Raw genomic sequence first — 26,169 nt, 5'->3', positions numbered from 1 at the left:
ATTAATTTTATGTTGAAAATTTTAATTCAATCAAATCTATGTTGAATTCATATATATAAAAAGTTAAAACTGCATAATATAGTATTAAAAAATAAATTTTAAAAACACCAACACAAATTATTTTTAAATTGGATGGATATCATGGTGTAAGACATTGTAGTAGAAACACCATATTGTCAAGTAGAAAATATATATTTTTTAAATCATCAAAAAAGATTCTAAGATACAAAGTATATATATATATATATATATATATATGGTATATTGTAGACTATTCCACCTATCTTTTTTGCTCTCCAAAGCTGGTTAAAAATGAGCTACCAGCTCTATTGCTAAAATTGATGATGTGTCAAAAAATTACATGAGAGTTTTGTATTCTAGCTTCAATTTTGCCCACCTATCAAGCATGGAAGAAGGCCCTCAGCCAATAAGCCTTGTAATTCTTTTAACTTCTATACATCTTCTTTGCTAGCTTATATAAGACTAAGATCTTTCTTAATCTTAAACAATATTAATTTTTATTATTATTATGATTCTAGTTTAAATTTCTTTGACTTTTTCAAACTTAGCAATAGCCATATTAATAGCTTCTTAATTATAAGTATATTTTTCTTGATTTTTTTTAATTGCTATTAGATATGTAATTTTTTATAAGCCTATTTACATTCATATATATATATATATTTTACAAAATTAATAATTTAATAATAACCTAAATAGTAGATTTTATGAGTGAAAATAAACAATAAAAAATCATACTTATATATACAATGGTTTTGGCCATCTTTCACAAGAATCAATAGATTGATCCACATAAACATGTTAATATTTATTGGGTAAATTTTTACGTCTAAAAGCTCAACATCCAAGAATATTGTAAATATTTTTATAATATTAATTTTAAAAAATTAGGAAAGTTTTTTTTATCTATTTAAATTATATTTTCCACTAGCTCTTACCTACACCTTACAGTAGCGATTCTTTTCTTCTTAAATTACGAAACATCCACCTACAACCTACAACATCAGTATCAAATATCATCATACCAGTATCCACCTACCACACCAGTATCTACGTACCACGTTTTACACCAGTATCAAATCCACTTGCCATTTTCATATTTTATTAGCCACACGAATATTTTAGTGTATTGATACAGTTTTCTCCTAATTTTGCACCTTCACATTTTATATCTCCCTTCAGAAATTTTGTCATATGTGAGCTTTGCGACACAACTTTCAATAATGATTTCTGCTTCAGAAAAGAGAGAGTAAAGGATACATTGGTACACATTGAAGAATAAACAGAACTTGTGAATAACAAACTTTTAAGGACTCATAAAAATATAAATAAAAAATCTTTTAAAAACATTCTTCAATAAGCATTATCCTTAAGAGGGAAGAAAAGTGAGTTATTCAATACAAAACACTTTTTGTTCATTTATTATTATTTTTGCAGAGCAACGAGCAGAAAATTCATATCATGAAGCATAGGTATTTTGAAGCCCACTCAGTGGCCACTTTTAGATCGGATATTCTAGTAATAAAAATTCCAAAGCTAAAGGATGACATAAGGGGAAACCCAAACAACTACAATGAGTTACATGAACACTCCAACAAAAAATTAAAAATAAAAATAAAAACCGCATCCCACCCCCTCCTTTCACACGCAGAATGAAGCATAATCTCCCTCCTTATTAATAAATGTGAAAACGAAAAATCAATAAAGTAATCCAATTTTAGACAACAACAGAGAAAAGCAGCCCATAAATTCCTTTTGAGTACCATTACCGCGACTTCCTGCAACGAACCACGCGGCATTATTGATATTTCTTGGGAGGCAACGGAACCCCAAAATTATCTAAACAACGAAACATAGAACGAAATTTTCATATTCGTCCAAGGAAAGGAAGCCAACGACGAACAGAATCTGCATATCTTTCTAACGAAAGGGAGCGAGCGACGAACGCAATCCATCCAAGATGACGAGGGTTTTGGTTTTGTGGGTGCACCTTTTGGAAAGGGGGATTGGGGTGCTCGTGGGAGCACTGCCCTCAGGACGGTGATCGTCGCAATCCTTTGTCTGCCTTTCTCGGAAGTTCTAATAATAACTTCGCCGTGTGGGGATCCACAGTCCTGATCACCAGTGAGAGTCACGCCTCCATTACTGCACAGCAGCACACAGACGCAACGCTTTCCTCGTTTGCGCTATCCGTATGCTCCGGTTACGGACTTGGAAGTTGGGTCTATGTGTGGGGACCTTTCTGACGGCGTCCACTTGGAGCAACCACGCACATCCGCATTTGCAAATACAAGTTACCCTACTTGGCTTTTGATGATTTCGATCACTCGCTATCTTCTTGCCGAGTCTTCGCACGTGCGTTCGTAGAATATAACTTTTTGAGGCATTTCTTGTGTTGTAGGGGAGAGGTATCTCTAGACCCGATCTATATTGCAGTCCAAGAACATGAAATGCTTGCTTCGCGGATTGGGCCACCTGATTTGCTCCTTCACTAGTGTAATTTGATATTCCTAGTCCTTGGTCTGATTTATTTATTTTTTGCAGTGTCAAGGAGTTTTGAAAGTGGACAGCTACTCGCTTTCGTCATCAGTCTGCTACTCACTATCACAGTACTTGTAGTTCACCTTTCCTCTCGACGAATAATCATAATTCTGTCCGATTTAGAGGAAATGCACACCTCGCTACCTACTATATTCTTATCCTAGATTCTGGATTGCGAAAAGTTGCTTGCATCCAGAGGTAGCTTGCAAGTCGCTGAAGCATTACCTCGCCCTCCCGATCCGGCACAGGAGGGCCTGCGATTCTCCAACTTTTCAGCTTCAGTTTATTTGAGTAACCCGCCACTTCAATAACTTTAATAACTGACCGTCTCCCCCGGATCTGCACCATCTCCAAGTCTCATGCACAAGTTATTGCAACTGAATACCCCGGCTGCAGAATCTCAAGTCTCAACGGAGATTGTAGCAAGTCCATTTTGGTGAGAAGGGTTAGGAGTATCTGACAGAGCAAGATGGTGCTATCAATATGCAAGAGCATGAAGGAGACGAAGGGCCACGATACGATTGACTCCATGTTTGCCTCTAGATATGCTCAGGCTGAGCTTCCTAGGTGAGTCGGTAAATGTTTTCTTCTTCCTCCATCGATTGCCAGAATGTTTCGAGAAACCTACGATCGTTAGAATTTGGGTTGGCGAGCTGTGGTGCAGATGGTTTTCCAGAACAGCTTTCAAGTTCCACTTAGTATGCGGTAGAGACCTTAGAGCGATCAGTCCGCAGTTTTCCAATCTGGCAAACCATGTTGTGTAGACACCTGAACTGTGAGTTCCTGTCTGTTTCCAGTGCCTTGAGCAGCATTATGCTGAGCATGCAATCTTTTGCAGGTTCGAAATTCCCACCCAGGAAACACCCAAGGATGTTGCATACCAAATCATCAGCGATGAGCTCATGTTGGACGGCAATCCTCGCTTAAATCTAGCATCCTTCGTGACGACATGGATGGAGCCAGAGTGTGACAAGCTCATCATGGCGGCCCTCAACAAGAACTACATTGACATGGACGAGTACCCGATTACCACTGAGCTTCAGGTTTTAGCCCTTTACCTCTTCAGAAACTCAATTGCGGAGGTTACGGCTGTAGATTTCTGTCACTGGTCATTGCCATTTTGAGTGCATTGCACTCTACGACTAAACATTCATTTCGCAAAGTCTGGCTTGATATTAGAAAGTTCGGCCTTGAAGGAAACCTCAACAAATCTGAAGCTGGATGATCTGCAATGTACACAGGCAGAGTGGATGATTACCCTGGAATTGATCAGTACTGACATCCATTTGTGCAGGACCGGTGCGTGAACATGGTCGCCCGTTTGTTCAATGCACCAATTGGGGAAGGTGAACAAGCTGTCGGAGCTGGTACAGTGGGATCATCTGAGGCTATCATGCTCGCTGGTCTCGCATTCAAGCGGAAATGGCAGCTTGAGCGTAAAGCAGCTGGAAAGCCTTGGGACAAGCCCAACATGGTCACCGGTGCTAATGTTCAGGTACATTTTCCAAACCTATCTCTAAGGGAAAAATTAAAAAAATTAAAAAAATCAACGGACAGCGATTAAGACCAAGGAAACCCTTTGTTGTTATTAGAAATTCACTTACAATATCAGCGTTCGGTTTGTGTAGGTGTGTTGGGAGAAGTTCGCAAGATACTTCGAAGTGGAGCTCCGAGAGGTAACTCTCAAAGAAGACTACTACGTTATGGATCCACACAGAGCAGTCGAACTCGTCGACGAGAACACGATATGTGTGTGTGCTATCCTCGGATCGACGTACAATGGCGAATTTGAAGATGTGCAGCTGCTTAATGATCTGCTAGAGAAAAAGAACCAGGAACTAGGGTAAAAAGCTCCGAAAACTATTTGCAGTAGAGTTCATTTTTAATTACAATGCTTGTATATGTGCCAGTATTGTCATCGTGTTCAATCATTGCATTGATTTAACAACAATGCTTGTAAATAACGAGCGTCATTTCCAATCAATCAGGTTGAATGTTCCAATTCACGTTGATGCCGCAAGTGGAGGTTTCGTTGTCCCGTTCATATACCCGGACATTGTATGGGACTTCCGGCTTCCACTGGTGAAGAGCATCAATGTGAGTGGACACAAGTATGGCCTCGTCTACGCCGGCATTGGCTGGGTCGTGTGGAGGAACAAGGAGGATTTACCCGAGGAGCTTATATTTCATGTCAACTACCTCGGCGCAGACCAGCCTACGTTCACATTGAATTTCTCCAAAGGTGCGAGCCAAGTTATCGCACAATACTATCAGCTCATTCGTCTCGGATTCAATGGATACAAGAGTATTATGACAAATTGCGCCATGAATGCCAAAATACTCACACAAGCTATTGAGAACCTTGGCCGATTTAAGATCTTATCGAAGGAAGTCGGTGTCCCCTTAGTAGCGTTCTCCCTCTTGGACAGCAGCAACTACACCGAGTTCGACATCTCCGACGGCCTTCGTCGCTATGGCTGGACCGTGCCCGCGTACACCATGGCGCCCGATGCGCAGCACGTCACTCTCCTCCGTGTCGTGGTGCGGGAGGATTTTAGCCGGTCTTTAGCAAATCGTCTCGTGACCGACATCAAGCGTGTTTTAGACCACTTCGACGCCCGTCCTCCGAAGCTAATAGAGGTCGTGACTGCGGCCGTCGCACAAGAGAACAGAGAAGCCAACCTCGATCTGCCAACGACTCCCGACGCAGTGAAGGCCACTGCAGCGTTCAACGATATCGTCGTCGAAGGGCACCACGGAGGGAAGAAGAAGCAACAGCACGGCCATGGCCATGGCCACCACGGCCGTAGCCATAGCCATAGCCACCACGGCCGTAGCCATAGCCACCACCACAGCCACAGCAAAGACAACCACGGCAAGAAACCCGCCCTTCACAAGATGAACGGAGTTTGCTAAACTACTTTAAAAGTTTTCTAGACCTAAAAGTACATACACAACTTCGTTCATTAGTTCTTTTCCCACATTGACTTCCACAATTAAATAACAAAATACATAAACACCATCTTCCATTTGGTAGTTCGTTGCAGATTATTCTTTTCATAACTGAAACTAAAATTAATGTAATTTTTTCTTCTTTTTCCGTTTTCTTTTTTTCTTTTTTTCCCTCCTTAATTTGTTTTGGCACATTTTTGTTAGAGCCTTCATTGAAGTCACTTCATCTTCACAAGCCATTATATCTTTTGATGAAATCTTAAAGTATATCATCATACCTATCTATGTAGTAAGGGACAGGTTTCATGCAGAAGATAAACAACAAAGAAATTTACAAAATAAAAGATAAATAAATAACATATACATAAAGAAGTCCTCTTTATGATCAAATACCATTTTTTTTTTTTTCTTCATTTAAATTGGAGGTGTAACATTACTGAATTCTGAAGAGATAATTTTTAATTAAAAAAGTAAATATTAAAATTTATGTGAAGTTTGTAAAATGTTTTTCCAAAATTTCTAAATTATGATATAATTTATTAGCATGAGATAAAATAGCAAGTAATTTAATGTAATAAAAGATAATTCAAAAGAAACTGATTAAATAGAGTTTAAAAAAGCTATTTCCATAATTAATAACAAATATTTTTTTATAGCAATATTCATTTTTAGTTGAGATAGTTGTCAAATTAATATTCTTTTGCTACAATTACATTATTTTATGATATTTTAAACTCAATAGGAAGTTAAACTTTAGTTTGGATTTTTAACATATAAAAATATAATATATGAATTCAATACAACTCTATCAAACTTGATAAATAGTAAATGTAATACACAATATATTATTACCATAACTTTAAAAATTGAAGCAATCATTTTTATTCATACAAATATAAGTTTTATCAAGTATAAGTTTAGTTTTAAATATGCAACTTGTAATTGTGATATATATATATATATATATACACATACATACATACATACATACATACATACATACATACACATATATATATTTAAGCAATATTGTCATATAGATGGACAAACACAATTCTATTATTATATAGATATGTACTTGATTTTTACACACATAATTAAATACTAAAATAACAATATATTTATTATTAGATTATATAATTTTACTTACATATCTTAGCCACTAATTATTTTTATTTGCAAGGTTTATAATAATATTTTTAATTTCAAAGATGACTAAGATGTTTATATAGACAATCTAGCTAATATTCAAGCAACATCATGAAGTATCTCATCTTCTTAGCAAAAGTCAACATAGAAGAAGAAATCTTTGTTCTAGATATGGAATTATTATAAAGTTGTTGATGGTTGTCCAATGTCCACAAAATACCAATCAAAAAATGCTAACAATATTCATATGCCCAATCAACTTTAAGCCGTATTCTTATTTGCCACCTCAAAGTCACTCACAAAATTAATAAGAGTGGTAGTGTTGCTTAAGATTGGATACAAATAATGTTATCCAATATATGAGCTTTGGACTAGTATGATATTATGGGCACTTATTGACACTCTAAAGTACTTCAAATATTAATACTTTAAATTCCAAAAAATAAATAATTATTTGCTATAGTTAAAAAGCTATTGTTTAAGAATCTTGTAAAGACACTCCATTGGCACTTTCAAATATTATGATATTGCATACTAAGGAAAGCACTAAAGAATGAATATGTTGCTAGCAATTCAAAATTTCATCATTTCTAGGATAGTATTATTTCTTGTTTTGGACTTATTATAGATTATTTGTCATTGAGAGTAATTTTTGGCTACAACACCACAACCATTTATTTTGTGAGTGAAGATTGGAACTTCTATTTCACTGTCTTGATATTCAAATATTTCCCGCTTCTATATATAATTGTAATTAAAAATAATATCATTAATGACTTATTATAGAAATTTTCTATATTAAAGTGTACTAAAGTTTAATTATTTTTAATCCACCCTTGTATTGAAGATTAAGCAAATGAATCTTGTTTCTATAATCTCTATTTATTCTACTATTTTCTTGAAGAATTGATGGTTTAGAAAACAACTCATCATTGTCATAAAATAAAACCACAACTTGACCAAGAATCATCTTTATGCCTCTATATAAGAAAGTCTTTTATTTTTTGGCCAAATTTAATTATTATATTAAAATACTAATCTTTGTATTTGCCTCAAGCTTTCAATAATTCTCATTTGTTATGTCATACTAAGTAAGACAACCAAAACAACAAGCATATTTAACAAGAGGTTTTTTACCATAGAAAATGTGGTATCTTACCACCAATTCTTCCAAGTGGAAGGAAATTGCAAGTCCAAGTCACAAACTTAGTAGCAAATGCCTAATAATAACAATCTAACTTAATATTATCTATAAATATTTGTCTTCTTTAAAAGATGGCATGTATCATATGCTTTGCAATGTCAATAATGATATATATATATATATATATATATATATAAGCATATGCTAAATATCTTTAGCCTTCAAGTGCAAATTAAGTTTATAATTTAAGAATTCTATGCCTTGATCAATAAAAAAATGTTTTTACTTTTCTTTTGATTCTCTTTTGTGCCTCAACTTCTTTAATCTTCTAAATAGCATTTATTTGGTCTTTATTTTGAAAAAATGCAAGACTACAAAAACCAAAATATTTGTCAATCTACACAATTAATCATTTGGTGCCACTAAAAGTAGCTATATTAGAATAATAAAGATTAAAAAGTATTACATCTAAAACATCATTGGCATACTTATGCATGTATTGAAAAGATTGCCTATGGGATTTATCAATAATGGACAATTCACATATATGTACCTTATCATTGTCACATTTGATCTCCAATCCATTGATATTATTCATCTTCTCCACATCTTATATCATATGTATCAAAGCATAAACTAATACTTGATGCCATTTGATGAGCATATGAATTAAGATATATAAATTATCAATAATAATTTCATCAATTTCAAAAAATATTAGAAAAGCTTTACTAATGAATTTATTTATGTAAATAAATCATTTAATGGGAGGGATCCAATCAACTTTATTATTATCCAAGCTAGACTTATAACCTATCTTATACAAGATTGCAGTTGACAAGAATGTATCATGTACTTGAAGAATCCTATGTACATTCTTTACAATGACAAAAATATATTTTTGTTTAGGATTCATAACTATGAGGTGCATCTCATCTAAACCTTGTAATTTGCTAATACCACCATTGTAGCTTAAGAGTCAAATGGTTGCATTTTCATTAAATTTAAGAAACTTGCTGATGTCTCCTTGGATATATACAATAGCTACATTATCAATGTAAATATAATAGCATGATTGAAACAATACTACAATAGTTGCTTGCAAGTTTTCAACCATTTGTAGGTCTTTTTTTTGCAACAATAGAATTTTCAACCACCACAAAAGTATTCAATTGTCTACAAAGAATGTTCAAAATTAACCTCACTTAATAGTACTTACAACAATGACTATAGTAGTACCAAAACAAATCCTCCTACTTACATTAAATGCTTGAAATCATGTTAACAATATTATCTATGCTAAGGGAGAAAAAAACCATAAAAATCTGGGTCCAAATCAAGAATCCGTCATTGGCGAAGGAAACTAGTAATGCCAATCACTCTCAAAAATTAGACATCTCTTCACAAATAAAAAAGAAGAAGAAGAAGTTCGCAACTTTGTGCAACAAATGCATGATTTTGACATCTCATTACATATAGAAGAAGCCTATGACCTTGACTTGAAGAGCTTGCAAGAAGAAAAATTTCATAACTTCATAAGGTTGCTGCTTTTTAACAGTGACAAATTAGTAAAGATGGAAGAAAACACAACATATTACGCAGTACCTCTAGCTCCCATAAAAGACCATGCTGAAGGTGGGGATGTCATGGCTGATGATCTCTAAGACCAAGGAGGTAACTTGACAAGCAACTAAGAAAATGCACCTCCTCACTCCTACTCCATTGACTTTGATGTTGTAGAGCTCTTTTGGAATGCACCCCTCTTGTAGAGTGACATTGATAAAGCACACATATTGGATCATGTTGTACAACAAATAAAAAGGAGTAGAAGAAGAAAATCAAGTAATTGTTTCTTTATTTGGTAGTTGATTGAAATCATCTATGTCAATAGTATTGTTAAATATTGAATTTGTTTGATTTGTTGCAAAATGAATTTGGACAAGTAGTTGTATATTTAGCAATTCAACGGAACTTTTTGAGTGGTGTTAATAAATACAAATTTGTGTACATGAAAATGTAGATAATTTATAAAAAAAAATTATTTGTTCAATTTTTTTTATATTAAATGTAGTGGATTGATCTTATTTTAGTTATGTATTGTATAGTTTACATTTGTGATTATATTTTAGTGTCTAATGCAATAATACAATATTAAGTATATATCCAATGAAATTTTTATAAGAAAGAGTTGAGTATAATGGATAAAATATGATATTTTGAAGAATTAATTTTGAAATTGTAGCAAAAATGGATTAACCAATTTTACTAATACTTCTATTAGAGTCTAAAGAAAATATTGTAAATACTTGTCTACAATCAAAATAAAATGATATAAATAAATTACAAATCCTAAAAATAATAGTTGAATAAAAAGTTTATTTTCATAAAGATTTAAAAAAGTTTGAAAAGAACATAATAAAAAATATTCACAATACAATAAAATGTTCATATTTGAATTATACTAAAAAAACAAATGTGTACTAAAATCATTTGGTACAAATAGTGATTTTTTACTATTTTACAAAGTTTACAAATCCATGATAGACTCTTATATCCAAAACTTAATATACAAATTTAGAAACATAAATTTGAGAAATATTTTATCTTGAAATTTTCAAGCAGTATGTTATATCATATTTCAATGGACAATTTATTTGGAAAATTGGGAAATTTTTAAAATAAAATAATTACTTTAATCATGTATCTGGATTTGGGAATTCAATGTTTGTTTTTGATTCAAAAATATTTAAAGAAAAAAAAATGTTATTCATGTAGAGTTTTTAAGTTTTTTCATATACTGTTCAAAATAATAACAATTATAATAATACTAATAAAATTTTCATTGATTTTAGAATCAAAAACAAACATTGCTAGGAAAACAGGCACATTGCTACAAGGTTGTTGAGAAAGAACCAAAAAATTATACCCAAACAAATGGATGTCTCTCCATCAAGTACAATTTACACTAAACAAATTTAATTGCAACTTCAAAATCTCACTTTAAAAAAAAATTGTCAACATATATGTTGGATTCCAAAAGCAATTCTATCTCCTTTAAGAAGCTTTTAATATCAAGAATATTATTCTAAATGCAATGATGTCAAACATCTATGTGTTATCTTGTGGAATGGTATGCTAATACTTTTCTAGGCGTATAAGACTTTAGCTATTATAATATGATGAAATTTAAAATTATACCAAACCAAGCTCCATGATGAGGGAGAAAAACCATACAAAACTACGTCGCAGTTGGGAAAACATGAATAAAACATCCCATACCCATCATGGCTTGTAAAAGTGAACGCCTTTCAGAAGACATATTTGCCCTCCACATATTCGAACTTCTTGTCAACGTGGACTTTTGCACATGTGGAACTATCCCTACATCCTCCGAAGACACTCATTCATTCATTCAATCAATTATTCCTTCGCTGGAATTCCCAGTCCGACCCCAACTTCTTGTCTCAACTGGAAGAAACTGGGACTAAAGTCAGGCCTCCATGGGTCTGAAATATATCAACCACATCTACGAGTCATTTTGCTCGCATTATTCCTTCCTCTCTGCACCACTATAGCTCTTGTCGTATCACTGTAGAGCCAGGGTTTGTGGCCAATGTTTGACGTCCATTGTCGCAAGCTCTACCTTATTCCTCATTTCTAGTGCAAGCTTTCTTTCCTGTTTGTGGTCTGCGTGTTGTCTAATCGGAGCCTCATCTGATTTTGCAAACCCATATGCTCATTGTCTGCAGTGCACGCACAGCTTGCCGAGATGAAGTAGGCAGTTGACATGGAACCCCAGGAGTTCGTGCACCTCTCCAAGACCTGCACTAAATGTGGCTCAATTAACAACTGCAAGTATAGGTACCTGAACAATGGAAAGAAAGATCAGCCTCGCTACCAATGCTTGGCCTGTAAAGCCTTCTTTTCCCATATCCTCCACGGCCGCTCCAAATGCAAGAAGTACCTCAAGCCCAGAGGCATGGACCCTCCGGAATTGCTAGGCATCGATAAAACGTGCACAAAGTGCAACGAGCTGAACAACGCCAGGTTCTTGTACTACAACAACAAAAGCCGTTCGCAACCGCGTTTCCAGTGCTTGGAGTGTCAGCAGCAGTTCCAATTTCGACTTAATATGCAAGCACTACTCAGGAGCGACCAGCGCGATGACACACCGAAACACGCTGACATGAAGCTGAAGGTAACAGGAGAACACAACAACGCCTTGAACCGCGTCGGATCTGATAACCAAACACTAGCGGACGAAGTCAGGAATCCGCCACTAGCAGAGGAAACAAGTAACGCCGCGCAGGCCGGGAAATTGGACATCCCCTCAAAAATAGAAGAAGACGGCAACCCCGTGCAGCAAACGGACGACTCCGGCATCCCCATGCACATAGACGAAGCCTATGACCCTGATTTGAACGGCCTGCAAGAAGAAGAGTTCGAGGAGTTCATAAGCTCGTTGCTCTTAGAGAATGAGGAGTCAGTGCAGGCAGAAGAAGGCGCAGCACCTCCAGCTCCCATAGAAGACCACGCTGAAGGTGGCTGATCCCCAGGACCAGGGAGGCAACCAGGCGGGCAACCACGAGAATGCGCCTCCTCGCTCCTGCTTCTTGGAGAGAAAAACAACTATAAAGGTTATTTGTTAAAATATGAGGAATTTCAAAAATCAAGATCATGATGAAAAAATTGCCCTTAACATTTGAAGTAAAAATTCAAAAGAAAAGAAAGAGAAACTAGGCTTGTAAATGGTAAAATGGGTGCAGTATTTAAACTCGTCCTCCTTTTCCTGCTGATGTCAGCCACAAAATCTACAAAGGTCTAAGGCACTAGGTTCTACGGCAGAACATGTAGTTCGAGTAGTCCAACATGTGCAATTTTCACACGTAGAATCATTTGAAGTTGATGTATCTGTTAGGGAAATGATTCATTAACAGTTGTGAACAAGTCCCCATGTTGAGCCGAAAAAACCTCGCGCACCACAAATAAGTATCACATATAACTTCCAGGAAAATCCACAAAAAACTATTCCATACGGATAGATAGAAATTACTGGCTAGAGTACTGCATGCATAGAATTATCAAAGAAGTATTCCTTAAGTACTCACTTCATTAAAAGTGAGTGATCATTCATGTCACACAGATCATTTAATGGATATTGACCGTTGCCAGTAAGAAAAAATTTTAAATAAAAATCTTTCTCTGAACATTATACCCTTCAACTAAGAAAGGAACAAAATTGCATGACCAGAGATCTATGGTAGGGAAGACAGTGTATCTAATCGAACAGGCTAAATCCCATGTCATCGTCGCTTTCCTCCTTTAGCTCCTCCTTCAGTTACACCAGCAGAAACAAATGAGTGAGAATTTGGTAAGTAGTAATCTCACCTTCGGAAACCCAAACATGCATAAAATTTAAATAGGGTAAAACATTATAACCGCTGTGCATTTACTAGTTTAGACACATAATTACTGAATGAACAAAACTATCCGTACCTTCTTCTCTTCTTCTTTGGGAGCGGACTCGGCGGCAGCTGCAGCGGGTGCAGCGCTCACAGCGACGGCACCACCACCACCACCTTTTCCAATATCCACGATGGCATATAGTGAGAAAACACAAAATGTCTAGTGATAGCTAGACTACGGATATGTGCAGCAGTTGACTGATATCACCAAATCCTACCGAATAGATGAAGTCGCACTAAAAAAGACAATGAGGTCAATAAGCAAACTAAGTCTTTTACCACCTCCAACATTTGTGATAAGGTCGTCAACACTCTTCTCACAAAGCTTGGCAAAAAGTCCTGGCCAGTAACCCTCTACTTGCACATTAGCAGCCTTAATCAAGGTCGCGATCTTGTCCGCGTGACGAAGTACAGTAAAACGTCAGTAACCAAAAGAGCACATTCAAGGCATCAGACTTAATACTTGTTGATCAATTTCGGAGTCTCAACATGAAAAAATCTTACAATGACACGTACTTACTCTACTCGAAGACCTAGATATATTTAAGCATACGAGTACAGTTTGAAGCGAGATTCTACAAGTCAAAACACAGAAACAACAACATGCAACAGATGCTGCTAAAAGGAACCACTCATAGCAACGAAAAGACCGTATCTTCACGATGAGATGGCTCATATCAGCAGAAGCGAAACACAATTATGACAAATCGTCCAATTAATTCGAGCCAAGATTTATTAAGCACAACCTGATCAACGGCATAAAGTTCTTCCATCATATCAACCACATTGTAACCGCACAAGCGCATGCGCTAGAGGAAAGACCAAAATAATAAATAAATAAATAAATAACAACTAAACTAAACTAAACGAAACGAAACTAAACCCTAAAACCTAAAATCCTAACTCGAGAACAGATACCAAGGGGCAAGAGAGCGTACAGTGATAGGGATTCCATCATCGTGCAAGATGAGGCAAGCGTAGGTACATGCAGCCTCGCTGACCGACATTTTGGCGAGACGATCGCAGGCACAAGTGCGCCGGAGAGCTGGAGCACAGACACGGCACAACCCTAAACCCTCTTCCAAACCCCTTAAACAAAGGATCTTCGACAACCATTATTATCACCACCGCCAAGTAAAATTTGCTTAATGATGTTTTGTATAGCTTACAGCTCATTCTTATCTTTTTCTTCTTTTTTTTTATTGCCTTCCTTATCCTAATCTTGTCTTTGAGAGCTCATAGATAAATTCTCTTGTTGTAGAGTTGCAAAGTTTTGTAAAAATACTTTTTTGACTATATTGTGACATTTTGAGACAACCACTTACTTTGATTTTCAACAATTACTTTTGCAAAAGTAGTTCTTTTTTTAAAAAAAATTAATTGTCATACACAATAGCAATAGCACTAGATGTACTTGTTACTATTGTTTCTAAAAAGAATTTTTGCAACTCAAAAAAAATTTCTCATTAAAGTTTTTTTTAGCACTAATATTTGATAAACAAAGATTCAAAATTGTTATAACTTGATTTAAAATTAATTCTCCACAAGAAAGGTGTCCATAGGAAGATGGCTTGGACTTACAGCTCCTTGCATTGCGAGCTATTGGAGTCAATCAAGCTCCTTGTCCTCTAACTACAAGGCTAATTATTGCCTATTTTGCCATGTTCCCTTTCACACTCTTTCACAACTTGTTTTTTTTAATGTCCAAGATTAAGTTTTAAGATGTGACAACTAAGATATGTTGTGCCAGTTGAATTGGGAGATTTCAAATACTCATAGTGACAAGCCTCCCTTTCTTCTCTTCTCTCTTCTTGCAAAACATTCTTGTTGGATTTGTTCTTTTATCCATGGTGTTGTATTATGCACAAGGCACTTGACTGTAGAAGAAAACTTGTATTTGCAACAATAAAGAACCTAATAATTTTTAAAACAATTTGAAAAAATATTAATTGAATCTTAGCAATTTTAATCAAACCTTAATCATATCCTAAAGAATCTTAAAGAAATCCTAAAAGCATCATTAAATAATTCATTGAAAAAATCTCAAAGAAGTCATTAAAAATATTAAAAAATAAAAATAAAAATCTAAAGACACCTTAAATAAATCTTAAATAATAAATCATAAAAAAATTATAAAAAATATAAAAATATATTTTAAAAAATAAAGTGAATTCTAAAAATATCTTGACCAAATTCTATATAAAACTTGATCAGATCCTAATGAAATTGTAAAAAAATCTTAAATAAATTCTACCAAATCCTAATTAAATTATAATAACTTTAACAAATTCTTGAATAAGTTATAATCAAAATCTAACCAACTCTAACTAACTCTAACTAACTTTAATCAATCCCATCGACAATCTTAAAACCTCAATAAATGTACATTAAATTATTGATCTTACTTAAAATTATGCACAAGTTGCAATTTAATGGTTAATAATATGCATAATAATTCCAAGAACAATCCAACTTACCAATTAGGAGAAAAGGCTCTTAATTTGCTTTTGTGTAGGCCATCTTTCTTCTACAACCTTGAAATTGATCTTCTAGTAGCAATAATTTTTTATTGAAATGTTCAATTGCTCTTAAATTTAGTAATTTTTTTAAAAAATAAGTTTATAATCCAATTATAAAAAATTGCTTCAATCCAACTGAAAAACTACTCAAGATCAAGGAAAACCTCACTAATCCATAAAATTCAAATTTTAAGACTTTAAATCAAATTAAATTTTAATAACTTTTAATCTAATTATATGATTGAGTTCAAATTTATAAAAACAAATTTAAGACAAGTAGATAAAAAAAGATATAAAATTTTAATTTTAAATATCTATAAGTTTTAATTTTTAATGCTCACAAAATTCTTAATCATAAATTATTTTCTTCTATTTCTCAAAACCCTAAACACTTAAAACACTTCTTACTTTGAAAATCTCTCAAAAATTTATTCTAAAGTCAAATCACTCAAAACTAATATTCAATAATAAAAATAACAAGTTTATTTTTTAAAGATTAATATTTTCTAAAGATACCTATATTAATTATTTTTCTAATCTACTTTATTTTTTCTTATTTATGGTCCTATAAAGTAAGTAGAGCTTTTCTACAAAAAGGCAGTATTAAATTTAAATGTACTTATCACATCCCTATCTTTTATCCATGTTTTTCTAAATTAAAATTCATAGGTTTTTTCTTTCTCCTCATAGCCGTGTTATAACACAATAATGGTCTTTAATTAATTATGTGTATTATTTTAAAGAATAAGTTGAGAATTAAACTAATAGATATTTTTTTATGAAAAAATATGTATTTTAAAAATATTAAAGTATACTTATTTATTGAAAATTTGTGATATCATTTAAAAAATAAGATTAAAATAATTAATAAATCTAATCATGAAAAAAGTAGTTTTAGGTGTAATTAATAAAAAAAACTAAATCCTAAAGTTATATTTAAAAAATAAGTAATATGTATATAAATTTATTATAAATAATAATTTATATTGATATTATGAAAAAATTACAACTTGAAGTAGCATGAGGGATCTTATAAAGTAAGTATTTTTTTAACAAAAATAAATAAAATTAAACAGGAAATAACTTGTTAAGTATGTTACTTTATTTATTAAAAATAGCTTTGAAAAAGAAAAAATATATCATTTAATATTTCTTAAAAGATAAATTTAATCCTTAGAAAAATAAAAATTAAGAAAGAAGTCTAATGAAGATGATTAGATGTAAATTAAAGTGGAAATAGTGCAATAATTCTTATAATAAGGTTATCATAAACCTAGAGCTATTTTAGAATTATAGGTAGATTGATAAGAGTTAATTTTATACAACAAGTATTAAAAATAAAAGATTGTAAGAAAATTTTAAATTCTTTAACTATGAATCATAATTTATGATTTTTTTAAGATTATACTTTTGAATAATTATAAAAGCACTCAAGAATTTTAAAAATTATTACTTATAAAAATATAGATACTTTATTTTTTGAGATATTAATAAAAATTTGATTATTGATCTTTTAATAAAGTTAATATAAGTTTTATAAACTATTATTAAAGAATTAGTTTTTAAAAGTATGTCAATACAAGGTTTTTATATTTAGAAGCATAAATTTAAATACCAAAGTATACGAATTATAATTGATAAAAAAATAAAAAAAAACTTCTTTTGGAAGCTTTGACTTTTGAAAATAAATATAATGTGAGAAGAAACATAAAATTGAGTAAGTCATTTTTCAACTATAGATCTAAGCATGTTAATTCATATTTAGATTTAAATAATTATAAAAATCATTATTTTAAAGTTTTTAATATTTTTTAACGTATATTTATATATGCATTTAATATTTTTGTCATATATTGCAATAAAAATTCTTATATTACTATAACTTAGAATCCTTACTTTAATAATTATTCAAAAATTATTGATATTAAGTATTATTTTATACAAGAAACTGTTTACAAATTTAATATGCTTTCAATCGATGAAACAAAGACTAATACCATGACTAAAACCTTATTCAAAATTAAACATCAAATATATATCATGAAACTCACAAATTTCTTTACAATTATTAAATTAAAAGTGTTAGATATAATTTATAAAATAATTATAATACAAGAAGGCTACACCTTACAATGGTACATGTTGAAGAAATACAATCATATGGAGGCATACAAAACACTATAAAAAACACACTTAATTCTTTGTAAAAAAAGATGCTACATATAAATTAAAGAAATCTATTTTCTAGTTATGAAATCAACTTGTGGAACTTTATACATCATCTACCATCATGAGTAATTCAATTAGTATTCCTTCATATTTGTAACATCAATAATTTCAATGAATAATGTAAGATTCTAATATATTATTTTTTCAATGTTTTGTGGTCTTGATTAGCCTTATTATTAATCTTCAAGATGAAAGACTAGTTTGATTAAAATTATCTTACAAATGGAGCTCTTACTACTTATCTACACTCTTCTTCTATTACTATTCTTTCTTATAAACTTCAAAGTGAAAAAGGCTCTTCTTTATTTTAGTGATGAATCAATAAATTAGTAAGGCAAATAGATTGTTGATTGAGCTTATAATGTGATTTTAGCATGATGGTATCTCCTAATGAAAGGAGTTTTTGGTCTCTTTTAGTGAGAGGAAAATAAGTCTTTTTCTTGCAATTTCAAACTTTGATCATCCAAATACTTTAATTAGCATGTCTACAAGCTGCATATCAATAGGGATGTACTCTACTTGTATGGTGCCTTCTTCTACTTTCTATCTTCTAAAGTATTAATTTTTTTCTAAGTGCTTGGTGCAATCATGGTATATTGAATTAGAAGTAATCTTATTGGATTTTTATTTATCACATTTGAGCACTATTAATCAAATTTAACCAAATTCAAATTCTATAAGAAGTCTTCAAAGTCAAATTGCCTCACATGTATAAGTGAAAAGTGCTCAATACTCAAATTTGAAGCTTGATCTACTAATTGATGATTATTTTTGGCATTGCTATGATATTAGTATTGAACCTTAAAAAAAGATATATGCTTCTATTAAAATGTAACCATCTACATTACTTACATAACTTCTATTGAAATATCTAATAAGGGTAGTATCTTCTTCTTTTATATAGTGAATTGTGTCAAGGACAAGAACTCGATGAAAAAGAAATTCAGACAAGTGAGCCTTCACTAAAAGAAAGATAATAAAATATAAAAAAATAAATATGTATATTGAAAGAGAAACTGGAATGGCTATTGCCAAAAGACAAGAAAACTATAGACCCTTGAAATTAGACTGGAAGCAAGAAAGGAGTTGACAAGAATGAAGAAGGCTTCACTCTTGTCTCTATATATACTATCTAACTAGGGGCTACGTGGCAACGTTCTATAGGACCTCCAATATGTGTTGACTTTGTAGGACACATGCCTTGACTTACAAGGCAAGTTTTTTTTACGTGTGGGCCACATAGTTAGCTTGGTCTTCAAGCTAACAACATGTGTAGCACATGGCCAACTTGTTGATCACGTTTCTAATCCAAAAAGTTAATTAAAGACACCTATGAAGTCAAAGTAGCATCTATAAAGCTTCTAGGAAGCTTCTATATCAAATACTATAGAATTAATTTATTTTTACCTACTTTTACTTTACTTCTACTTATTTGTATATGTAATTACTGGCTTACATGAGTATGTCCATGATATTACCTCCCCATCTAGGGACGAGTTCTATGAGGAGCAGTCATCATATGTTGAAAAAATCTATGATGCGATGAATTATATTCGCCACATACTCTGATCTTTGTTTTCTTTGAAGATGATTGATAAGGCCTCTCAACCATCGGTAGTGTTTCATACCAAGGCGGAAAGACCACCCAGTTATTTGATCATTATTGAGGCCTTCATAACTTCTTTTGAATAGAATATTTGGAACACCATCAGGAGTTGTTCCTACCTCTAGCAAAATCACCAAACATTGGGAGTCCCTTCCCAAATCGTGATACCAAACGCGTTGTATCTTGCCATCTATTTGAAGAAGAACATGTCGTTCTTGAAGATCTTCATCTCGATTGTGTCGTCTTAAAGATTGTGACAATCGTAATGTCTTATCCGGTAGGTCAGCAAATGAAGGCTCTTGAGTTGAATCTGCTGGTTGTTGGTTCTCCATCTCCTAAATACCACAACTACAAAGAAGCTACAAACAAAGATTGAAAGTAGAATGTTATCTTGCCTAGATGTTGTTTTTTTTATAAAGAAGATTTTCATCTTGATTTTGATGGATGTCGTCAATGAAAAGCCTCCACCGCCTTTGCTGCATTTACAAGAATCTTTATTGGCTCCCATGTGCATTCACTAATATCATATCCGTGCCAATGGATAAGATATTCCAATTTATTTTGGCGCCACCTTGAATCTAAGACTTCTTCTACTTCAACCTCTTCATTATTGTCCACTTCTATAGGAGGAGGTGGAGCTTGTTGCCTTCTTGGTATGTCCACTATCTTGTATGGTTCAAGAAGAGACACGTGGAATACTGGATGGATTTTTATTGACTCCAGTAGATGTAAACGATATGCAACTGGATTGATTTGTACAGAAATAGAAAATGGTCCAAGCCTTCAATAGTCCAACTTGTCACAAGGACGAGTGGTCTTGATATTATAACAAAGTAGCCATACCTTATCATCCAAGTCGAATGGTGGTTGTTCCTTTCGATAGACATCCGCATTGACCTTTTGTTGTTCTTGAGCCTCTTTTAACTACACCTTCATCGTTGCATGTAGCTCTGATAAATGAATCGCCAAATCTTTTGCAGCAAGATTATCAACTTTTGAAAAGTCAAAAGTATCAAGTTGTGGATGATAATCATAATTAGCAAAGAAAGGTGTTTGTTTTGTAGAAAAATATATCGTGTTATTGTAAGCAAACTCTGCCAATGGCAAAAGAGTTGTCTAATCATCTTGTTGGTAGTTAATAGTACATCTTAAATATTACTCCAAAACTTGATTAACATGCTCTGTTTGTCCATCAGTTTGAGGATGGAATGCCAAAGGTAGTTTTATATCCACTTTTAGAATCTTGAAAAGAGTCCGCCAAAATCTTGATACAAATTGAGTTACCATATCTGATATAATATCCTTGAGTAATGCATGATAGCGATAGATATTGTCAAGAAACAGCTTAACTGTTTCTTCACCTATGATAGATTTTATATATGGTACAAAATGTGCCATCTTGGTAAAACGATCTACTATCATGAATATAGAGTCATAAAAACCTGAGATTAGAAGATCTGTGATGAAGTCCATAGAAACAAAAGACCATGGTTGTTCTGGAATGGATAATGGTTGAAGAAGTCCAAAAGATTGATGACGAGGAGTTTTTGATCTTGAGCAAACATCACATGATTGTACAAAGTCTTTGACTGCCTTCCACATTTGAGGCTACCAAAAATCTATAGATATCATCGCCAAAGTCTTATTGTATCCAAAATGTTTAGCTGCTGGGAAGTCGTGACGAGCTTGAAGAATACTGCTTCTTCTTGTGGAACATATAGGCATCCTTTGAAATAGAGTAGGTTGTTCTTGAACTCGAATTTAGAGAGATCATGAAATTTAGAAGAATTATTCTTGATATCATGAATAAGAGGGTCTGAAGACATACTTAACTGGACTTGCTTGAAAAAAGTTAAATCAACAATCAATATTGATTTTATTGCTCTAAGATGAAATTGCTCCGGTTTGAAGAGAATCATTCTTTATTGCTCAAAAGCTGCATCTCCTTCTTTTAGTGCAAGATAAGAACGTTTAGACAAGGCATCGAATAAACCTTGTTGTTCCTAGTTGATAAGTGATGATGAACTCGAATCTTGATAAAGACATGTTCCAATGAGCTTGACGACAATTTAATATACGTGTTGACATGAAATACTTGAGGTTCTTCTGATTCGTATATATGATGACTAGACTGAAAGTGCCTTCTAAATAATGACGCCATTCTTGAAAAGAATCCATGATTGCAAGAAGTTCTTTGTCATAGATCTCATATTTGATTTCTGTTGCTGAGAATTTTTTTGAATGGAAGGCTACTTGATGAAGTTTGTCATCTGTTCCCATTTATGACAAAACTACACCCAAAGCAAAGTCTGATGCATCTGTTTCCATAAAAAATGCTTAGGAAAAATCAACACGATACAAGATTGGTGCAGAAACAAATGCTGCCTTCAAAGATTCAAAAGCAACTTCTGCTTCTTGATTCGATTGGAGTTTGTCTTTACAAGTCAAACGTGTAAGTAGAGCAGCAACTTGAGAGAAGTCTTTGATGAAGATCCGATAGTAATTAGCAAATCTTAAAAAGCATTGGACATCTCTTACCATTTTTGGAATCTTCCAATCTATAATAGTTTAAACTTTCTTAGGATCCATCATAAGTCCATCATTTGAAATGATATAACCTAAGAAATCGACTTGAGTAGTGTGGAATACACACTTTTCTATCTTGGCATAGAGTCGTACATCTCTTAATTTTTGTAACACATGATGAACATGAAGTTCATGTTCTTCCGGATTCTTAGAATAGATCAAGATGTTGTCTAGATAAAAAACCACAAAACCATCCAAAAACTCTCAAAAAACATCATTCATTAGATGTTAAAAAGCTGCTGGTGCATTTGTAAGTCCAAAAGGCATGATGTTGTATTAAAAATGTCCATACCTAGTTCGAAACACAGTCTTCTATTCATCTCCATCTTTGATGCATACTAGATTGTATGCTCCCCAAAGATCTATTTTTGTATAGATCTTAACTTGATTCAGCTGATCAAGAAGTCCAGATATTAAAAGTAGTGGATACCTGTTCTTGATGGTAATCTTACTGAATCCTCGATAATCAACACACATTTGTAATGATCCATCTTTTTCCTTCACAAATAGAATTGGAGCTCTTGCCGAAGATTTAGAATGGCATATGAAATTCTTGGCTAGATTTTCTTCAATATACTCTTTGAATTCAGTCAACTCATTTTGTGATAAACTGTAGATTGGTCCGAATGGCGGTTGTGCTCCTTCTTCAAGGTCAATTGAGTAATTATAGGGATGATATTTTGGGAGTGTATCCACATTCTTTTTTTCGAATACATCTTGAAATTCTTGATATTGGCTTGGAATGCCACTTGAAGTCTTTCCACCAGTAAAAACAGGTGTGGCATAAATAATATATGGTGATTCTTTCATAGCAACATGCAAGAAATCTTTTGTACCTATAAATATGGGTTTAATTGAACTGGACTTATGACTCTCTACTTGATTAACTAAACTGTTAGTTATACTTTTAGAAAAAGTAAGAGTTCGGGAAATCTAATCTATTTGAGGGTTATATTTTTTTAACCACGATAAATCTAAAATGACTAGATTAGAGGGAGATCTAATGATATTAAATACTACAAAGCTATTATGACTATTAATTATTACTTCTATAGGAAGGATTTCATAAGTAATATCTCTAGAAGAGAATAGACGACCATCTATGACTTCTACATGAACAGATTTGGTTTTCTTTACTAAAGATATGCTATGTCTTTTAATAAATTCTCCATCTAAGAAATACATCGAGGCTCCTGAATCTAACAAGGTAAAGGCTTTGTAATGTTTAGGTCCTAAAATAATATTTATTTTAAACAAGGAGAGGGCTCTAAGGAGAGAATAGGACCTTTACTAGATATTGTGCAAGGTTCTAGCCGCACGGTCCTTATTATAGTTGGACAAACTCGTTTTTTGACATATTGTCTTCTTTCACATTCATACTCCTCATTTTGTGGTTGCGTCGTTTCTTTGGACAATGTTGAGCAATGTGTTTTGATTCTCCATAATATAAACATAATCCTTCTTGACGACGACAAGTCTTTTCTTGCTCAGTAAGAGGTTTGAAACGTACTGCATCAATTTACATATCCTCTACTTTCGAATGTATGTAGTGAAGAGGTGTTAGTGTTGCCATTGAATTATAGTAATGTTGAGGTCCACTTATACGGTTCTCAGATTGAAATTCAAAAAGGTAATTGTCTCACTTCACAGCAAAGTCAATTGCTTGACTCAATATTTGAGGATCAAGGAAGTTGAGCACTAACTTTTTTACTTCATATTGTAATCCGTAGAGAAATTGGCTAATAAGTGCAGCATCATCCCACTTGATATCAGTTGCAAGTTGTCAAAATTGTGAAGTGTACAACGTTACTAATCGATTGCCTTATCGTAAAATATAGATCTTATTAGTTGCAACACGAATTGCATCATATTCTCCATACATGGATCGAAACTCCATCAGAAAAGCCTCTAGATTATCCAATATTGGATCTTATCGTTCAAAAAAAGATAAAAACCACGATAGTATTGAACTTGAAAGAAGTGTATCAATGAATCTAACTTGCAATCCTGGAGTTGGATAGCTTTAGGCTTGAATTTCAATCACAAGTTACACTTGATTGATAAATCCTCGAAACTTGGATCTAGTGCCATCAAACTTCTCGGGTAGGACAATTCTTGGTTCTATAACGTTGGAAGGACATTCCACCATAAGAGAAAAGACATGATTTGGTGCAGATGTTGAAGCAGCTCCAACCATTTCTATATCTTCACTTCCTACCAATCTTGTTACTCCTTGTGGTGGTAAATCGAGTTGATGCATCGCAAGCATTAACTCCCTCAATCGCTCTTGCATTTATGCCATTGCACTCTTCATTTCAAGAAGTTCTGCCATGATAACACTTAGAAAAGAGAAGATGTCTAATATCGCTCAAGACAAATAGAAGAGAGGACTTGAGAATAAAGAAAATACTAAGGACAATATCAATTTAGAAGAAGGTAATCCGCAACTTCTAATATGCTTATATCTTATCAAGTAAAAGGAGTAATCCACTCTTAATCAAGATTAGACAAAGCTTTGATATTGTAGGTGTGCTCTTATTAATCTGTCAAGGACAAGAACTCGATGAAAAAACAATTCAAACAAGTGAGCCTTCACTCAAAGAAAGGTAAAAAAATATAAAAAAAACAAGTATGTATATTGAAAGAGAAATTGGAATGGCTATTACCAAAAGATAAGAATACTAGAGATCCTTGAAACTAGACTGGAAGCAAGAAAGGAGTTGACAAGAATAAAGAAGGCTTCACTCTTGTCTCTATATATACTATCTAACTAGGGGCTACATGGCGACATTCTATAGGACCTCTAATATGTGTTGACTTTGTAGGATACATGCCTTGACTGACAAGGCAAGTTTTTCTACGTGTGGGCCACATAGTTAGCTTGGTCTTCAAGCTAATAACATGTGTGGTACATGGCCAACTTGTTGACCACGTTTCTAATCCAAAAAGTCAATTATAGATACTTATGAAGTCAAAGCAGTGTCTATGAAGCTTCTAGGAAGCTTCTATATCAAATACTATAGAATTAACTTATTTTTACCTACTTTTACTTTACTTCTACCTATTTGTATAAGTGATTACTGGCTTACATGAGTATGTCCGTGACAAATTGTCATTGACAAATGACAATATAAATGACAAAATATGACTTTAAAGGTTTGTATGTGGACTTGTTATAATAGTTGCATGAAGTGACTTAGAGATGTCACAATAAATTGAATATTAGGCCGAATGTAAGTAAAATGGATAAGTTTATCTATGAAGCAAGAATATTCTATAATATCTATTCTTAGAGAGTTGATTTTTCTTTGAACTTACACAATATTATTCATAAAAATGAATGTAAATTACTAGTTTGTTATGTTGAAGTAGTCCAAAATGCTTATTGAATATAACATTTGATGTAATAAGTTTTTTTGAGATGTAAAAGTGAAATCCATATCAAAGTACTTCTTCATTAATTTCAAACTAAATATGAAAAATTTGCAAACTAGCTCCTCTTAAAGGCATTGAATGGTATTGGAATTATTTCTAGTAATTAACAAATTATTGATATAGAACAATGTTATAAATATGTTATCTTTCTTTTATTAATAATAAAGATTCAAGTTTATTAAACCATGAGTGAGAGCCAAAAAAAGATGTTAATACAAATATGTATGCTTTGATAAAGTCTATAAAAAGTATATTAGAGATGACAAACCTTGGATTCTATGCTTAAAATAATGAAGTCTTTAAATTATTAAATATAGACCTTTTCTTCAATTATATCCTTGAAAGAATTAATTTACACATTAAAGTACCAAAGGACTCATTTTCAATATATAACAATAGGAATAATTACTCAAATTATTTCTTATTTGATAATTGGAACAAATTTTTTTATTTTAATCAATACCTTTATATTTTTTAAAGCCTCATACTACTAATCAAAATTTGTATTATATGCCATTACCA

The 26,169-nt window shown here is 32.8% G+C and overlaps 2 protein-coding genes and 2 long non-coding RNA genes across 6 annotated transcripts; 2 read left to right on the top strand and 2 right to left on the bottom strand.

Annotated features, from left to right (window-relative positions):
- Positions 1 to 1,674: 1,674 nt before the first annotated feature.
- Positions 1,675 to 2,152, bottom strand: LOC112291393 (uncharacterized). Its single transcript, XR_002972418.2, has 2 exons — positions 2,012 to 2,152; positions 1,675 to 1,799 (listed from the first exon to the last, which is right to left on the bottom strand). It is a non-coding gene; the product is annotated as an uncharacterized LOC112291393 (long non-coding RNA).
- Positions 2,112 to 2,792, top strand: LOC149987869 (uncharacterized). 2 transcript variants are annotated; one of them, XR_016506411.1, is made up of 2 exons: positions 2,112 to 2,376; positions 2,566 to 2,792. It is a non-coding gene; the product is annotated as an uncharacterized LOC149987869 (long non-coding RNA). The 2 variants fall into 2 exon arrangements; XR_016506412.1 differs by having other exon boundaries at positions 2,292 to 2,429; positions 2,566 to 2,620.
- Positions 2,793 to 2,919: 127 nt separating this feature from the next.
- On the top strand, positions 2,920 to 5,669 carry LOC112291391 (glutamate decarboxylase 4). Its single transcript, XM_024538736.3, has 5 exons — positions 2,920 to 3,129; positions 3,401 to 3,605; positions 3,857 to 4,057; positions 4,191 to 4,405; positions 4,551 to 5,669. Exons 1-5 carry the CDS (start codon positions 3,032 to 3,034, stop codon positions 5,476 to 5,478), a joined length of 1,647 nt encoding a protein of 548 aa, XP_024394504.1. The 5' UTR covers positions 2,920 to 3,031; the 3' UTR covers positions 5,479 to 5,669.
- Positions 5,670 to 12,954: 7,285 nt separating this feature from the next.
- LOC112291133 (large ribosomal subunit protein P1) lies at positions 12,955 to 14,326 on the bottom strand. 2 transcript variants are annotated; one of them, XM_024538183.3, is made up of 4 exons: positions 14,211 to 14,326; positions 13,552 to 13,663; positions 13,304 to 13,386; positions 12,955 to 13,139 (listed from the first exon to the last, which is right to left on the bottom strand). In XM_024538183.3, exons 1-4 carry the CDS (start codon positions 14,277 to 14,279, stop codon positions 13,086 to 13,088), a joined length of 318 nt encoding a protein of 105 aa, XP_024393951.1. In that variant the 5' UTR covers positions 14,280 to 14,326; the 3' UTR covers positions 12,955 to 13,085. The 2 variants fall into 2 exon arrangements, with proteins under 2 accessions (XP_024393951.1, XP_024393952.1); XM_024538184.3 differs by having other exon boundaries at positions 13,555 to 13,663.
- Between the last annotated feature and the right edge of the window lie 11,843 nt (positions 14,327 to 26,169).

The sequence above is a fragment of the Physcomitrium patens genome, chromosome 14 (genome assembly GCF_059467195.1).
Source record: "Physcomitrium patens ecotype Gransden chromosome 14, ASM5946719v1, whole genome shotgun sequence".
Classification (NCBI taxonomy): Eukaryota; Viridiplantae; Streptophyta; class Bryopsida; order Funariales; family Funariaceae; genus Physcomitrium; species Physcomitrium patens.
The sequence above is the reverse complement of the archived record's forward strand: the minus strand, read 5'-3'. Positions and strand labels throughout refer to the sequence as shown.

What these genes read in the sequence shown, in the direction of transcription:
- LOC112291391 (XM_024538736.3), top strand. Translation starts at nt 3,032, where the DNA reads ATGGTGCTATCAATATGCAAGAGCATGAAGGAGACGAAGGGCCACGAT. An exon ending in GCTCAGGCTGAGCTTCCTAG is followed by an intron (nt 3,130 to 3,400) that starts GTGAGTCGGTAA and finishes AATCTTTTGCAG; the next exon opens with GTTCGAAATTCCCACCCAGG. An exon ending in TCACCGGTGCTAATGTTCAG is followed by an intron (nt 4,058 to 4,190) that starts GTACATTTTCCA and finishes CGGTTTGTGTAG; the next exon opens with GTGTGTTGGGAGAAGTTCGC.
- LOC112291133 (XM_024538183.3), bottom strand. Translation starts at nt 14,279, where the DNA reads ATGTCGGTCAGCGAGGCTGCATGTACCTACGCTTGCCTCATCTTGCAC. An exon ending in ATGATGGAATCCCTATCACT is followed by an intron (nt 13,664 to 14,210) that starts GTACGCTCTCTT and finishes CACGCGGACAAG; the next exon opens with ATCGCGACCTTGATTAAGGC. An exon ending in CCAAAGAAGAAGAGAAGAAG is followed by an intron (nt 13,140 to 13,303) that starts GTACGGATAGTT and finishes GTGTAACTGAAG; the next exon opens with GAGGAGCTAAAGGAGGAAAG.